Here is a 16071-nt window from a genome sequence, read left to right on the forward strand (position 1 = left end):
ATGTATAAAGTATATGGTAAGGCCAGGAAGACCTGGGTGAGAAAGCTATACACATACTGTAGCTGAGCAGACCCGCGTGAGATTAGGATCTGACCTTCCTCCTGAACGTCTGTTATGAACTCCATTTCCTAAATATTCCATCCATCCATCTCTTAACTGCTTTATCCAATACAGATGCAAAACACACACACTTTTGATAAATATTATGATCTATATATCATATATTTGAATGATTCAAATGAATAAAATATTATTCACACATACTATCGCATCGCGGATTTCGTTTCGAGGTTTCGTTTTGAGAGCCGATTCATCCTAGCAAGCGGTAGTACAGAACTAACAAAGGTCAGACAGATGGGCCAGATGATGTGAAACGAGTTGTTAGTTCGCCTGGAAGCTTTACTCCTGCTTGAATCGACGTTTCAGTATACACAAACATTGGGGAGCTGGCTGTAGTTAAAGAGCTGCTCCCTGAGGATTTAGAAATGTGTGGCAAGCCTCTCCTTCAAACAGCAGACTGCTGGATACCTGCTCTCTCTCATCCAGCAGGGTCCGCTTGTCGGCACGCCAGTCTCCATTTGGTGGTTTGAACCAAATCTTTGAGCCGATGTTGCCATTAAATGCGACCAAGAAATACTCCAACCGGCGCGTCGCTCCGCCTGCCGTCGGAGGGGGGGTGGGGTGGGGGAGGAGAACAAAGTAATGTAGCCAATTCATAGAGGAGGATTATGAGGAGGCCATGATTGGTAAGGGCCAATGGGAAATTTGGCCAGGACGCCGGGGCTACACCCCTACTCTTTTCGAGAAACACCCTGGGATTTTTAATGACCACAGAGAGTCAGGACATCGGTTTTACGTCTCATCCGAAAGACGGCGCTTGTTTACAGTATAGTGTCCCCATCACTATACTGGGGCATTAGGACCCACACGGACCGCAGGGTGAGCGCCCCTTGCTGGCCTCACTAACACCTCTTCCAACAGCAACATTAGTTTTTCCCAGGAGGTCTCCCATCCAGGTACTGACCAGGCTCACACCTGCTGAGCTCCAGTGAGCTGCCAGTTTTGAGTTGCAGAGTGATATGGTTGCTGGATACCTGCTAAGCAGCAATATGTCACCTTACAATGGTGACTGGCAAGAGAAGACCTGTTTGTCCAGTGTGGAGCTGGTCTGCATGTTGTGAAAACACTCGCAGTAGACAATGAAAACATGATGCTGTTTATCCAGAGATTCTGTAACTGATTGAAGGGGGGTGGGGGTCGCCCCTATTCCTACAAACACTCCTAGAAAACATAAAAACATTAAATGTCTTCTCGGGATCACACCTTTGGCAACACTTTAATTGTGTTAAAAACAGGTACAGTCTGGAAAGGCAGTGTCTGTGACATCCACTTTCTGCAATGGAGACAGTCACGGGAACGTTTCTGAAGAATATTACATTTTCAAGTGAAAATGGGCTACTTTTTATCCATGGGACGTTTTCACCCTGTGAAGAATCAGAATTTAACCCGCAGAAACAACAGAATCTCAATTCTAACCTATAAACTCCTCCATTGTTTTTTTTTTAAGACCTGCCTGGAACAGAATTCAAAACTAGGTTTGTGAACAGCGCTTTGTTTGAGGAGAGCAGTGCCTTAGTTTTGTTACACACAGGGCAGAAGGCATTATGGGATCCGGGGGTTACACTACAGCAGACAACAGTAAAAAAGTGAGAAAGAGACACACAGAAGGCAGTGGGAGAGGTCATTTAATTAGTGGAACAGTGGTATAATCACTAGACATGAGAACAATAATATTGTTAACTATTTGGATTGCTGTTCACACGTACTGAAATGCAGGCCTGGGTCCATGCATCCCACACTCTATATTTAAATCTCCAGATTGTGAATTCAGCAGCTCCAATCTTCTGTCCCTGTTTCTTTTGTTTGTTCATAATTACTAGTTTCCAAACGTTTGTTTGTTTGTTTTTTCTCCGGGCAAAAATGTGACGAACAGAATTCTCTCTCTCTCTCTCTGGAGTTTAGATCAAGGAAGAGTTTCCACATCAGTTGAGGCAACTCCTACAAATTTTGGATCCCATCTGTTTTCACAGCCTGCTGGTTTGCTCTGCTTCTCTGCTCTGTTGATCTGAGCTCAGAGCTTGTCTTTGAAAGGGTTACCAACCAAGTGGCTGTAAAAAGCACAGTAATTCAGTGATTAACCCAGAAGATAAAGCCAGGCTAGAGAAATCAAGCTAGAACTGGTAAGGGGACTCGCAGTTATAATCAAACACGTGGAAACGCAGACTGAGCCTAAATGGGTCATGTGATTGAGTTGACATGTTTAACATGGCTTTCACTCTGTGTCCATTCTGTTTATGAAGCCAGATTCCTATTCTTCCCATTTCCACGTCAAGACGATCCTTTGTATGTACCGCATCAATGTCATCACAACAAGGAATGCAAGATGTACATTCTCAAGTTCAACTACAGCTATAATCTGGGCCGGCTCAGTCCCACACTGAGTGGAGTCATTGTGGGAACAAGTTCTGAAACAATGTGAAAATGGACAGGGAAACAGGCTCTTAATTAAGGTTCTGAAGGTGCTTGTAAATCAACTTCAACTTCCATATTTAATACATTCATTTTGCAGCTTCTGCTGTTCATATTCAGAAGGTTATTCGTAGATTCATGTGTTTACTCTTGCATAACACTGCTTTAGATCACTCGATTTGTCTGTTGATTTGTTGTGAAAAGTGTACAGCTGACGTCAGTCAAAAATGGCTCAACCCAACAAAGACCCCTTAGAGGTGTTCTTCTTTATGAGATTGGTGTATTTCCGAAGCAGTCCCAGTGTAACCCAAACTAGGTCTTTTGAATTTGCCAATAATAAAGGGAAGACGGATCAGTGGTGTGTCTGAAACGCAGACACAAAGACTAGAACATTGAGGCAAGAAATAAATCCTGATGACTTTTCAGTAGGATTCTGCCCATCACTTTGGGCTTTGACTCTATGAAGGGTTAATACGGAGGTTGCACTGTCGCATGACATGACACAAAAGAGTTAGTCATTTTTTCTCTGATTTCTGTCAGAAACAGCTTCCTGTTCCAGGTTTGGCCGGACTCGGGCAGAAAACTGAACTTCGCTGTGTGATCTGTATCGCCCTCTCTCAGACGCAGTCTCGAGCCCAGAGCTTCTCGCAGGTGCAGTTGATAACTGGAGCCCTAGTCCTCGTCCTGAGCACCTCTGAAGGGGAAAGGAACCAGGGGTACATTCCGTTCATGAGGGAAGGGGGTTTGTTACGGGTTTTTTTCATTCTGTTGTTCCCTCTTCCCAGACTTGTGAGCCTTTCTTGAAACTGAAAATGATTTGTCACTTCTCTTTTTTTGTCTTTGTCAGCAGGCAACAGTTACTCAAGGTCGGAGCGGCCATGCAATCAGTCCTTGGGCTCCATGGCGAACAGCACAGCCGTTGTGATGTCACAGCTAGAGCAGGAAGAAAGGTCAGGTGTTGCCAATAGCGACACAGTTTACCCACACTGAGCCCCTGCTCTGTTTCAGGTGAGAGAGAATCAGAGCTTGTATTGCTAAGACACTGCTTAGCTGAGGGGGGAGCAGGGGGGGATGTTGAAACTAACTTACAAAACCCGTCAAACTTAATTTCACAAACTATTATTATTAGATTTTATGACTTTAACAAACTCTTATTATCATTTGATTTTCTGAAGCTCTAAATGCAGTTTTTCTGAAACAACAATTCCCCCATTATTGTTTTTGAAGACATTCCAGCAACTTTCTCAAGTACATAAAATGTTAACACTACAATGGTTACATACCTGAAGGGGGTATAACAGATCCCTAAAATCTGAAACAACTCCAAAATTCACCGTAACGTAATAATAATAGAATTTCAGGAAAGCAGTGCAAAGTCAAGCAGTTATGGGGAGGGGTTTCTATGTAATTTGCCTGGATAGAAAATAGGTGCTAAGTGAAAGCAATCAAACAAAATGTGCTTGGTATCTGATCTTCCATAGCGGGCAGTGTGAAGGAGCACTGTAGTGATGAAGGCAGTTTTTAAGTTCGCACTTTTGGAAGGCCATGTCACGTCACAAATATCACCCAAGGCTATACAAGTCCGTTTCTTTTCTTCTTCTTTTTTTTTTTCTCCATTCAGCATAAAGAGTCTCACTCCTCCCGCCCTCTTTAATCTCTGTGTATTTCAGGGGGAAGAAAAACGTACCTACACTCCCAAAACAACAGGAATGCTGAGCTGGCCTTCAGCCAGGCATGGCTCAACACATGGGATAAAATTTCAATTTAGAATTATGGGAAGTTGCTGGTGTTAGGAGTAGAATTCTGGTTTGGTGAGTTTCGGGGCAGGGAGTATACAAAGAGACAACCTTGCTACTGTGAGACAGGCACTGAAGAAGAAAGGCAGAGAGGAGACTAAACTTTTCCCACACTTGCCGTGCTGGTTTGGGTTACTTTATCCTGCCTTGGGTTGTTTTCTCTTTCTTTTTATTAGTTTGTCTTGTATTCCCAAACACCTGAGGTTGCGTCCTTCTTATTTCAGTGAGTGGGACGTGTAAAGCTGGAAAGTGTTATCAAGACTCTGAGTGTGTCCGCTTTAGCTAGTTTTCCTTAAGAACTTTCTTTTTTTTTCAGTGCAGTGGAATGTGCAGCTTATGTCAGTGAGAGTCAGGTATTTTACTCCAGCTAGTACTAATTACCAGCTTCTCCCTGAGACTTGCCCGAGTGCGAGAAGCAGAAGGAACTCTGTGCATTGAGCGGGTGAAATCTTCCCATAAACGATCATTTGGGGCTGTAGCTGGACCGTCCTTCCAGAAACCAAGAAGATGCAGTTGTGTGCTCTCCAGGTCCGCGACGTTCCTCAGTAAATGGTATCACAGACCGTGGCCGACGTGTCCTTCTCCTCAGAAACTTCAAACAGGTAAGACAGCTTTTGTTTTTTGGAGACCTTTTGACTAACTGATTCTTTCATGCAGATAGCTTCGCAGTGTATTAGGGAAAGGTGACAGCTTAGATGTGTTTTTTTCTTTTCACTCTTTGTACTTAAACAGGAAAGTTTGCGAAGAAACATTTCGCCTGGGAAACAGGTGGAATGAGCAGAATGTCACCTGCGTGCCTCCTGGCATGATAACACCTGAGTAAACTGGAGCTCAGCCATTTAAAAAAAAAAGGCAGCATTTCTTAATCTGTCCGTTTTTTATTTGCTACGGTGCCCTTTGAAACAGTTTGCCACTTTACACATTAATGTGGACTGTCAGTCATGTCCTTGTGATACCAAGAAGCAGGCAGAAGGCATTGGAGTGCGATTTGACTTAGAAATAAAGACACAGTTTAGCATGACTACATCTGTTTCAAATGGCTCCGGCTTGAGTTTGTCTCGGCTATGCATAACCTAGGTTGGATATAGGCTGCTGTAGGTGTTTTATCTGCAATTTTTGTGAAAAGAATTTTCGCACTGAAGCACAATCAAACAATCCGAAAATCAAGGTAATGAATGACCTCACAGTATGGAGTGAAAAAGCTGTTTCTCCAGTAAATAGTTTTGCGCAATACGCGCTCAGCTGCTTCAGTGTCCTGAAAATATGCAATAAAATGTACAAATGTCACAGCCAATCAATAATATGTGTGAACAGAATTCAGAAGATTGCTGCTTTTTGATTTTTTTCACGACTGCTGGAACACACGATTTGTCACGTCGATGAAAAAAGTACAAAACGTGGTACATTTTCAGTGAAGGAGTGCAGCAGAAAAAAACCTAAAACTGCGGAAGTATGTGAGTCAGTTGGCAGGGACAGGTGCAGCCTACAGCACTCTTTTACTTTCCCTTCTGTGTGTAAGGAGGCCGGAGCAGTTGTCAGATCAGAAAGGTGAGAGGGCTGAGCCTGTGTAATGCTGTAGGTCTGGCAGGTTTGGTATTGCTCCTTTAATTACAGTAAACAGCACCTTGTCTGTCGTGAACGGTTAGGAACGAGGAGAAGACACTCTGGCAGTTATTTTTAACTTGGCGTTTCAGTTGAAGAGAAACACAACACGTATTGCTCATATTCAGGAAAATTATACCAGTATGCGAGGTTACACCTGTAGCTTCCTAATAAGGAACCAATTCAAGCCAGTTGTGGACTATCACAGAAACCTCCCATGACAGGAAAGATTTCCCATGGGCTCATTTGCACAATTCTTTTGTAACTGGGCAACATAAGCCATTTATATTTCCTTTATCAAAAGAGTGCAGTATACTAAACCCAGCAGAGCATGCTAAGATTATAAGATATGATGAACGTTATATATTAGTTCTTTGTTTATTGCAGAATGTTTTTCCTTTGTGCTCAAAAAGGAACTGTGATTTCTTAGCACTAAGTTAACTTAAAAACAGCATTGAAGAAAATCCTTGTAGCCTCCTAATCAAAGCCAGCTAGGTGTTATAAGATTTTTAATAGCCCTGTGAAGAGCTAGTCTTTCATACCTAGCCTTTCAATAAGCTCAGCTGTTTCTGGACACGAGTACAACTGCTTTGCAGTGCGATGGCCCAGGTAATCCTTTGTTGTTAGCTGGAGATTACATGTCAGCTGTGGTCACCAGGTCTGTTCAGATCCATCAGGCCAAGTGACATTTCTGTTTGACGTAACATGATGTTTATAACTGTAGCGTTTGGTTGATTTATATTTTACATCATTTTAGAATTTTCCAATTCTTTTTGATTCGAAAAGGCACTGAAAAAGTAAAATCGATGTTCATACCGAGATATACAAGGTTTGGCTCAACGGCCTTCCCCCGTTTCTTAGGATTCTAATGAAGGCCTTTATGCTTGTAAGCCCTATCCCAGCATTTCCACAGTGAAATGGCTCTCTCAGGTGCCCTGAAGTGTAGAGCACTGAAGTGAAGGCGTGTAGAGCACTAGATAACTTAAAATGTTTCACAAATTCTGAAAGGGCTTTGTGTGTCTTTTCGTTTTTTTTAAAAAAAAAAACAGCTCACACAGACACAGGTAGACTAACTGAATGTGTCAGATTTTCTGGAAGTGAAACTAGGAGCTCAGTAAGGCTCAGTAAGACAATCTGGGATGTGGACGTGTCCTGTGGGACTGTGCAGGACACTCATTGAATTTCTTGGAAAGCCCTGTTCTCGGCAAACCGCTTTTAAATCAGACTGGAACACGCATCGAAAGATGCATCGTATTCCACAGACAAGCTGAAGGAAAGTAAGAGAAACTTTATTTTCAAACAGATTTGTTTTCTCAGAATTCAATCAAGTACACACGAAGCTAAAATGAGGCAAGCTGCACACAGGTGTGTCGTAGGTACACTGGGGCATATTGACCAGTAACAAAACCAAGTGGAAAAAAAAACATGTTTTCCACCAGAGCTGAAAGATTTTACCAAAGAACTTTGTGAGCCAAGGGAAACTATGGACTCCTGTGGGGATATGTGTTCAATATTGCGTCTGAGCTCACTGCCTGTGTAACCGTTAAAGGGCTCTGTAGATTTAAAGGGTATTTAAGTGCTGGTGGGAATCTTTGACAGACCTCAGTAATTTGCACATCCATTTGAAGAGGTTATTGGCTTCCGACATTGAACTTAACTTGGTGCCGGTACAAAAACTAAAAAAGTAATTTCCAATTATAGGAATTAAATTAAAAAATGACAACATTAAGCTAAAGAGATGCTAAGCAGTTGTTCTGATTCTCAATATCTATAACACAATCTGAACAAGCAAGCAACTTGCATGTTTATAGCGTTGTGAAGATAACGGCTACACAGTGCAAAACACATGACAATTCTGTGAGTATCTGGTTTCCTGTCTGGTCCTTTGCCTTGTTTGTTCTGATTTCTCACGGTGCATTTGGGGTGGATGAGAAGGATAATGATGAGGATGGCCACTACTGGAAGCTCACAGAACTTCAAAGATGTCTCAGTTAACGTTCTGAAGGGAGAACTTGGCAACATCAAAAATCCTCTCCTTTCTTTCTTTAATTAGTCTTTGGTGATCTTTTTGAGTGAAGAAAAGCTTCCCAGGCCAGCACTACTGTACTGTCACAATTAGTACCAATAAATGTTCCCGAACAGGACAGGATTTCAGTGAACAGTATTTTGGAATTGAACTAGGGAAGGATTTTCTGTTTAGTTGTAAATGTTTTCATCTTTACTTTGGTATTCCTCTGTAAAACACTCTTAGAGAACAGAGTTGCCAGGGTCATTACAGATCATTTTTAAATCTTTTATACTCTTCCTTTCAAGCCTTGATTTCCTTCCACTTTTGTAGGAACTGGTTGGAATAGGCCATTTGTGAATGGTAAAAACTGTTAATTTTAACAGTGTTTTGTCTCGAAAAGGTTAATGCAATGTAAGAGAGGTCTTGCTTAACTTACTGGTCAGATTCCTGAAAGAGAGAACTGGGAAATCACATGGCTTTAACAGAGAAGTGAAGGAGTGACCTTGGCTGTCCTTTGACATGTGTGATATTTTCTACAACCCAAACTGACTTCCAGGATAGAGGAACTATAATCTCAACACAATTTTAGTCCTGAAAGGAGCTGTATGTGTTTGAATGAATTTAGAGCCATATTTCCATATCTCCTTTTACGCAGGAATGAGTTTAATCATCTGCAGGCCAGTCTGCAGAGGGATCTTAATATAGCAATGAGTTTTATTTGCCTGGAATGAGGTGTACAGTATGAACAGTCATGGGATTTTCCTTAGGGTGGCCATATGTTGTACATACTGCACATTGTTTACCACGCAAATGCTTCAGAAAATAGGAAAATATATCGAAATATATAGGACCATACATTAGGAAAATAGGAAATAGAAAAGTTGATATCTGAGTAGTCAGGACCTTCATCTAATAAGTGAAACAAAGGACCCTATTCAGAGATTATCACAAGGGAAATTGGAGAACCAAACAATTTGAACAAGAATTAAAACTGTTTCAACTGTTAAAAACCTCTACATGTCTCTGTCAAAATAGTTTTGCTTTCATGGTGCAGATCTTGTCCAAATAAAATAAATAATAGAGTCATCTGCATGTGTAGAAACACCCGGATCTTCATGTTCTGTGAGTAATAACTGTGGTTACTTAGTAACGTGGTTTGAAAGAAGTCCATTGAGGAGCTACAGTGTCAGATGTTGAACCATGGCAGCATTTTTGAGTTTTGGGGGAAACAGATTAGTACAGGAGGAGCTAAAATCTAAAAGGAAGGACTCTTTCGCCTAAAATCCTGTGATAGGCTGTTTGCATGGTATTCTCCACAAACTGCTGTTACAATGTACACTGTTTCAGCACTAAAACAGACACTTGTGGACTGGAATTTGTGTGCCCTGGATTAAAATCTCATGTCTACGCACGGTTGTGTTGATGTGGACAGGCCAACAGTTCAGTTTTTTGGATAAGAAGTGAGAAAGGGGAGAAAACACTTTCTTGATGTGTATTCATTGCAATTATCTGATTTTTTATCTGATCTTTATTTTTAAAGTCTTCACATAGGAATTTTGAGGCCTAGTTTAATTTAATTCGGTTCAGTTAAAATGTATATTTTTTAACAATTTGTTTGCTAAAAGGCTGGCATTTTTTAATCTAGCTGTAATGTATACTACAGCAGGTAACTTGAAATGTCTGTTTAAGAGCAGATTTCCTACTAGTACTTTAAACATCATTAAGCAAATAGTTAAATTTTCTGAGGGGTTAAAACAATCCATGAGAGTGGAAACAAAAAAAAACCCAGGAATTATAGTGTTTGTGTGTGCACTGAATGGCAGGAAAATTGCTCATCTCTCTTTTTTATTACTGATAGAGCATTTTAATACAGTTTACCCAGAGGGAGATAAGGACAATGTGTCCTACAGACTAGATTTTGGAAAGAGTCTCAGTTTTTTATTTTGTTTAGTGATTGTTTGTCTAGTGTTTTCTTTAAAGTGCCTCAATTACTTGATAAAAGGAAGATCCTAAACCCAGGAGCCCAGCACAGATTAATGTACCACAATGCACTGCCTCAAAAGCTCCTTGCAGTAAGTCCACATCTGTCAGTCGAGTTACACCTCCTGTCCAGAGGGAATCAGACACTGTTTCTGCTTGTTGTTGACTTAGCAGTTAAGAGATCCTTTAAGATCCAGTTAAGTTAAGAGGTTTAATGAGAAAGAATAATATGATAATGGGTAAAAATGTAATGGGGATGTTCTTTTGAATCCATTTTAAAGATATATACTGAAATGCTAGGCCACAATAGCAATACCCTACTTGTATTTTACACAGTTTGTGAATATGACTCCACATGCTGTTCAAATATCACTGACAACATTCATGACAAAGGATATATAAACCTGCAGGTTGGGTCTGATGGCTTCATCTCATTTCTACCTCTCTAGTATTTTTAAAGAGGCCCTTTATGCCCTGCACAAGATTTTCACAGTTACTATCACTGTCAGGTTCCCTGAAGTGCCTCTTTCTTAATGGAATTGTCACTGTAAAAATGTTGACCTCCAAGGTGCTCAAAAAATATGTCCCTTTTTCCACTTTTGATTTGAGGACAAACGTTACTCTGTGCTCACTTGTGGTAGTTTTAGATGCAGTGGTGCACTGTGGGAAAGAAGGCCATGTCTGCCTATTGTGGTCAATACAGACCACCGGTATGAGTGCACCTGTCTCCCTCTGGTTTCTGCCTTAGGGAGAGGAGCAGGGTTCCAGTGGTTTATTAGGTGTCAGCGGAAAGCAGTATTCTGACACTTTTAGTTTGGTCCAGACAAATCAATATTTTGACCTGCACAGAATTTTAACACAATGTCAGATGTGTTTTATTATTCAAGAGGACTTGACTTGAAGAGTATGTGAAGTTGTGTTTTTTTAAAAAAAAAACATAACTTGGAGATTTGGGGAAGTAAGGTTTTGGTTTTAAACAAGAAATGAGAGTCAGACATTTTTGCAAAAGTCAACCAGTTGTATGTACAGTTGTACATCAAGCATTTCTGTCCATTGTGCTACTTCACCGATTCGCCTCAATTTACTCCTCTTCTAGAATGCCTCTGTGTGCTTTAACATGCATACCTGAATTGTACAATGCTCTCTTTATGCTGTGCTGCAGTTTGAAAAGCTTTTCGGAAATGCGTACTGCGGCAAACCTTCCTACAAAGGAGTCTTTATTTCTTAATTTAATTAATAACGACTTATTAGGAAAGACCAGCTGAGACCAAAGGCTCATTTACAGGGGTTCCCCATGGAGACATGTGGCGAACAATGTAAACGCAGATTATGGATGGCGTGCACTTACGTATGTCAGTGGTGTGGAATAAACAGGGGGTGTTAGGAGATATAAGTGGTCTAATTCGATGAAAGACCACGTTTGGGGCCTACTTTCGAAAATATCAAGCCCCCTTCCCCTCAGTCACACTTCTTTGGCATTGTTACAGCCTGCGCCATAATAAGAAAATCAAGCAGCCACTCTCAGCCTGGCTAGACTCTTCCCTAATGCTGTTATAATGCTTCATTTCACTTCCCTTCTTCCTTTTTTCTCTGCTGTGGTATCACATTGTTTCTTTCTGAAGGGATCGCAGACAGCCATTAATTGCATTCATGGAGGAGACAGCCGAATGTGTTTTGCATTTTTTCAGCTGATAATACCAGAGAGCTCAGTTTTAGCTGTTGGACGGATGGTGGGGCCGGGAAAGACATTTCAAAGCAGTGACACAGACAGAAAGAAAAAACCTGGGGTTTTGCACTTGATACGGTAACCTTGAACAGTAGCTTCCAAACACCTAGAACCAGCCCTGAAACAGAGGCATCTTTCACTAGACGTGTCCTCACAATGAGATCTCTGTGCGCTGTGTCCCAGGCAGGTTTCAGTGACATAGCAGGAGCAGCAGAGCAGAAAGGTTTGTTATTAAACCACACAAGTGCCTCAGCCCAAACTTTTTACCTCCCATGGAACAGTTCAGTATTTCTTTCCTTAGTCTGTGACCTCAGCTGAGCCTTTTCATAGTGTTACTTTAACTTGCGAGGAATGTAGGACCGTAAAATGAAATTTCATTTTTGGGGCAACCTTGAGAAGGGTTAGTTATAATTTATCAACAGCCTGGACATGAAATAACCACATCGTAACAAACAGATTCTAGGCGGGGTGGGAGAAAGAGCTGTTTTTCTAGGCTCCAAATAAGGTAATTAAGTAATTAAAGAAACCACACATTCATGGAAAACACAACAAAACCGAACCTGACACAGCTGGTGAAGACTTCTGCCCAAACCCAAACAGAAATGAAATCTCCTTCCACAAAACAAAGAGACCCATCATTTCCATTTGAATTTCACCCCTATTTCATTTCTCTTTTAACAAGACAAATTCACAACCATAACGTTATTAACTTTAACGGTGTCATATATATCATTATAAACTGTGCATAATATGTTATAATAGCTATTTTGTGTCCTTTCTTGGAGTCCAAGACTGGGATTCAAGGTTTATAATATGAAAAGAATGATTATATGCCATCACAGCTGACACATCTGAAGTTTTGTCAATTTGTCAACAGAAAACACTGTACTATTCACTTAAACCTATTTGAGATGAATGAGAACAACACAAATAGCATAAAAGTACATGACCTTGAGCAGCAATAATGACATAGTCCTATTAGGGCTCTACACTGTGGATGCCATACATCCAGATCCGGTTAATTGGCTAAATTAAGAGGCCTTATTATTCTGAATGTATTATACTTCTTTCTAACCTTTTAAATATGGCGTAAGAAACTTTTCTTAACTGAAGCCTTGATTTTCCTTCTAGTGTTACCAATGGTTATTGTATAAAGGTGGGATTAGGCGTCTAGTTTTACAGCACTGTACTGAGAGCAGAACAGAGCAGAACTGTATTGTTGTCACCTGGTGTGATAACTTGTGATTGCATTCCTGGAGTGTAATGGTGTTGAAATCTCATTCTTTTTCCGGTTTGTGTGCGTCACTGGAGAAAATGACACAGGAATGACTTCTTCTCAAATCTGGGGCTGTGGATGTGGTCCCACCATGCCAGATCTGGACTTCAAGCCCAGCCTCTGTGCATTCATGCTAATGACAGAGCTCGAGGGCTGACTGGAGCACAGTCACAGTCCAGCTGGAGCTCAGACCATACAGACTCAATACACCTCAACCACCACGAATTGCTTCAGACTAGAACACCTTCTGGACTGGATGGAGCAGGAAGGCACCTCAGAGTAGCATTCCCCGGACCTGTCCCTCTTAGACTCCAGTGTCTTCTTTTCTTCTGAAGACTTACTTTGCTTCAGTGTTAACGACTTCGCTCAGACCCTTTGAAATAGTTTTCAGCTCAAGCTATGTGTTCAAAGCTCTTAGCACGGTTTCCCTGCACACCTGACGTCTCTAACTGTCACAGTTGTAAAACATTCATGTCATATTTAGTACATCCCCTCAAGGAGGGGATTGAGCGATGGAGAGCACAACAGGGGTAAAAAAGCAAGCAGCCCTCAGCTCCTGAAGGAGCAGGACTGGATAGTCCTGCTTTAGGGAATGCAGATGTTGCAAAGTTCAGCTCAGGGAGGCGTTTGTAAGGTCAGCCTTCTCTTTCTGGTTTGCTGGCTCCTGGGAGCTGTGCTGAAGATGTCGCTGGTCACATGCCCCAGGGTGGGTAGGCAGAGAATCAGCAGTCGAGGACAAGGCTAAAGCTGAGTGTCTCACCCCCACCTGCTTTGTGGTCTACAGCTAGTCCTTCTGGGAGTGCAAAGTGAGGACGTACATCCCAGCAAGCTGGCCGAAAAGTTCCTTCTTTCTGAAGTTTCTGAAAGAGTTAACCTACATTCGTTCTAATCTCTTTATCCTTGTCACACTGCTCTGCTGTGTATAATACACTCAGGAATTTTCTCAACATTTGGGGACTTAGAATAGAGGCTTGCTAGGCAGCTAAGAACTTGTTGGGTTTATAAAAGGACCTACTGCTTGTACAGTATGTATACAGAAAAGTACTCAGCTTTTAATATACTAAAACAGGGTAATCATTTTTCACAGCATGTTTGTGATAGCGTTGCCTAAATTAAACCTGTTTTTTTTCTTCAGCCAGTCACTCTAGCACAGTGTCTGTCCAGTTCCTCTGGTACTTATTCAACTTCACAGCACACAATGTACAAAAACTGAACTGTAATTGAGAGCTGAGTGCATCTAGGATGTTAAAATAAACTTGAAAGGACCACAGAAACTGAGGAATTGACGTGTGTTCACGTTTCCCTATTTACATTTTGAACTTTTTTGCCTGTGGGTTCACTTGATTGGTCATGTTGCTGTGGGACAGGAGACCTTGCCTGTGATCAGGTAAAACAAGCAGCGAAAGACAAAGAAATAACAAATGAGGTTAATGATAATAAATGAAATTATAACTTTTGGGGGGGTTTATTTAGTTTACTGTATTTACTCACTTCTTTCATATCTGGGACAGCTGTAAAACTCTGCCCTGTCTCTACGTGTCCTGGCAGTATCGGCCGTAGTGTCAGCCATGTTGTTCCTTCAAACAATATCTATGTCTCTGCTGACGGCATGAAAAATGCAGGGGCGTTTTTTTTTTAGATGTGTTCTATATCCCATTGTTTGTTGTGCTGATCCTGTGTGGAGATTGTTGCACAACGTGTTGGATCACATACTAACTCACCTGCCCAGCAAGGAAGTACCTGCAGACAAGATCGGGGTAAGGTGCATGACCAGGACTCTCTGATCAAACTCGTACAGGGAGGATCTGAAACCAGTTAGAAACAGGAAGAGGCTTTAGAGTATAAAGGACACTGAAGGGTTTCGTCGTCCCGGAGGGGCAGACGCACTGACATTTTACAATGTTTGTTCTCAAACACAGATGACAAATACAAGTGACTTTTCTAAGACACCGAGCATTGTCAGTAGGAAAGCCACGATAGGCGCCTAAATGAAATTAATTGCTTGCAGAATTAATTAAGAATTGCAGACTCAATGTGTCGTAGCTGAAAGTATTCCCAAACAGATGAGTCTGTAATTTTGGGCCAACCATGATCCTGGAGAGTGTTGGTCCAATAGGTTTTATAGGTCACCCCCTTGTCTTTTCATAAAGATTGAGAACAGAGCTATTGCTGAATTAAACAAGTAATTTGTTCAATTAAGGAAGCCCTTGTCCTTGACAGTTAAAGAGTTGTGATTCTAGTGATCTGTGTAATACTTTATTTAACATATTCACAGCAGTTTATCACAATTAAATTGTTCCAAGCCTTTTGAGATTGGTGAGCTAAAAGTACACGCAGCTATAAATCTTGCTGGGTTGGAACTCACTAGGCACTGGGGTGGAAACGGTCCAGTTCAGTAATTCTCAATGCTGGTCTTGGTGGAACCACTGTGTCTTCTGGTTTTTGCTATTGACAGTTTTTTAATCACAGCTAAATTGTTCTATTTTTAGGTGTGTTTTAAAATTTTCAATCAGCTGTTATAAAGGTAAAGGGTGTCGGGAGTCAGTTCAGGGGTGTTAGCTAGAATGTAATGGATTCGATTTAAATAGAAGGGAAAGACACACTCCTCATGAGATTTTGATAGAAATACATTCCCACCTGAGCCTGTTCCACTGTCTATTAAGAACTCTTTAGTCATAAACAAGGCAAAGTATTCAATGATCAAGTTGAAGAGAGACAGCATAGAGTTCTGTATGATGACATTGCTCGAAAGAACACAATTTAACTAGGGTATTTTGTATTGTTGTAATGTTGAGCTCAATTACACGAGTCGATTAACACCGCTGAGGAAGTGCCCAGTTGCAACAAACACCAGAAGACAAAGTCCCTTAGGACTAGGGCTGGGAACGCACTAGTCGTAAGGAATCAGTGCCCTTACTGGTTTCCACCACTCTTCTCAAACTGCCCTGATTGAAATTGTAAAACACGTAGGAATGGAGCTCACGAAGACCAGGGTTCAATAACAGCACTGTACAGGATGAGCCTGAATTATGAGGCTCGGTGTGGAGATTTTGTGTCTCTGTTAAGCGGCTGGTTGTGTGCTAGTTAATCTGTGCACTCTTCTTGCCAAAGTATTGTGTTCTCAGTTACTTGATGGGTACTGGTGCTCCTGGAA

General features: G+C 41.4%; 1 protein-coding gene across 4 annotated transcripts in view; it reads left to right on the forward strand.

Annotated features, from left to right (window-relative positions):
• Positions 1-3094: 3094 nt before the first annotated feature.
• The window catches only part of rbm47 (RNA binding motif protein 47), a 59913-nt gene continuing 46936 nt past the window's right edge, over positions 3095-16071 (forward strand). For 2 of the 4 annotated variants that reach the window (XM_088623388.1, XM_088623420.1), the window contains exons 1-3: positions 3096-3245; positions 3377-3537; positions 4200-4927. In XM_088623388.1, the coding sequence (XP_088479514.1) occupies positions 4875-4927 (53 nt within the window). In that variant the 5' untranslated portion in view covers positions 3096-3245; positions 3377-3537; positions 4200-4874. Of the gene's footprint in view, positions 3246-3376; positions 3538-4199; positions 4928-16071 lie in introns of all 4 variants that reach the window. The other 2 variants (XM_088623401.1, XM_088623395.1) reach the window with 2 other exon arrangements.

Source organism: Lepisosteus platostomus, chromosome 1 (assembly GCF_059453375.1).
Source record: "Lepisosteus platostomus isolate fLepPlt1 chromosome 1, fLepPlt1.hap1, whole genome shotgun sequence".
Lineage (NCBI taxonomy): Eukaryota > Metazoa > Chordata > Actinopteri > Semionotiformes > Lepisosteidae > Lepisosteus > Lepisosteus platostomus.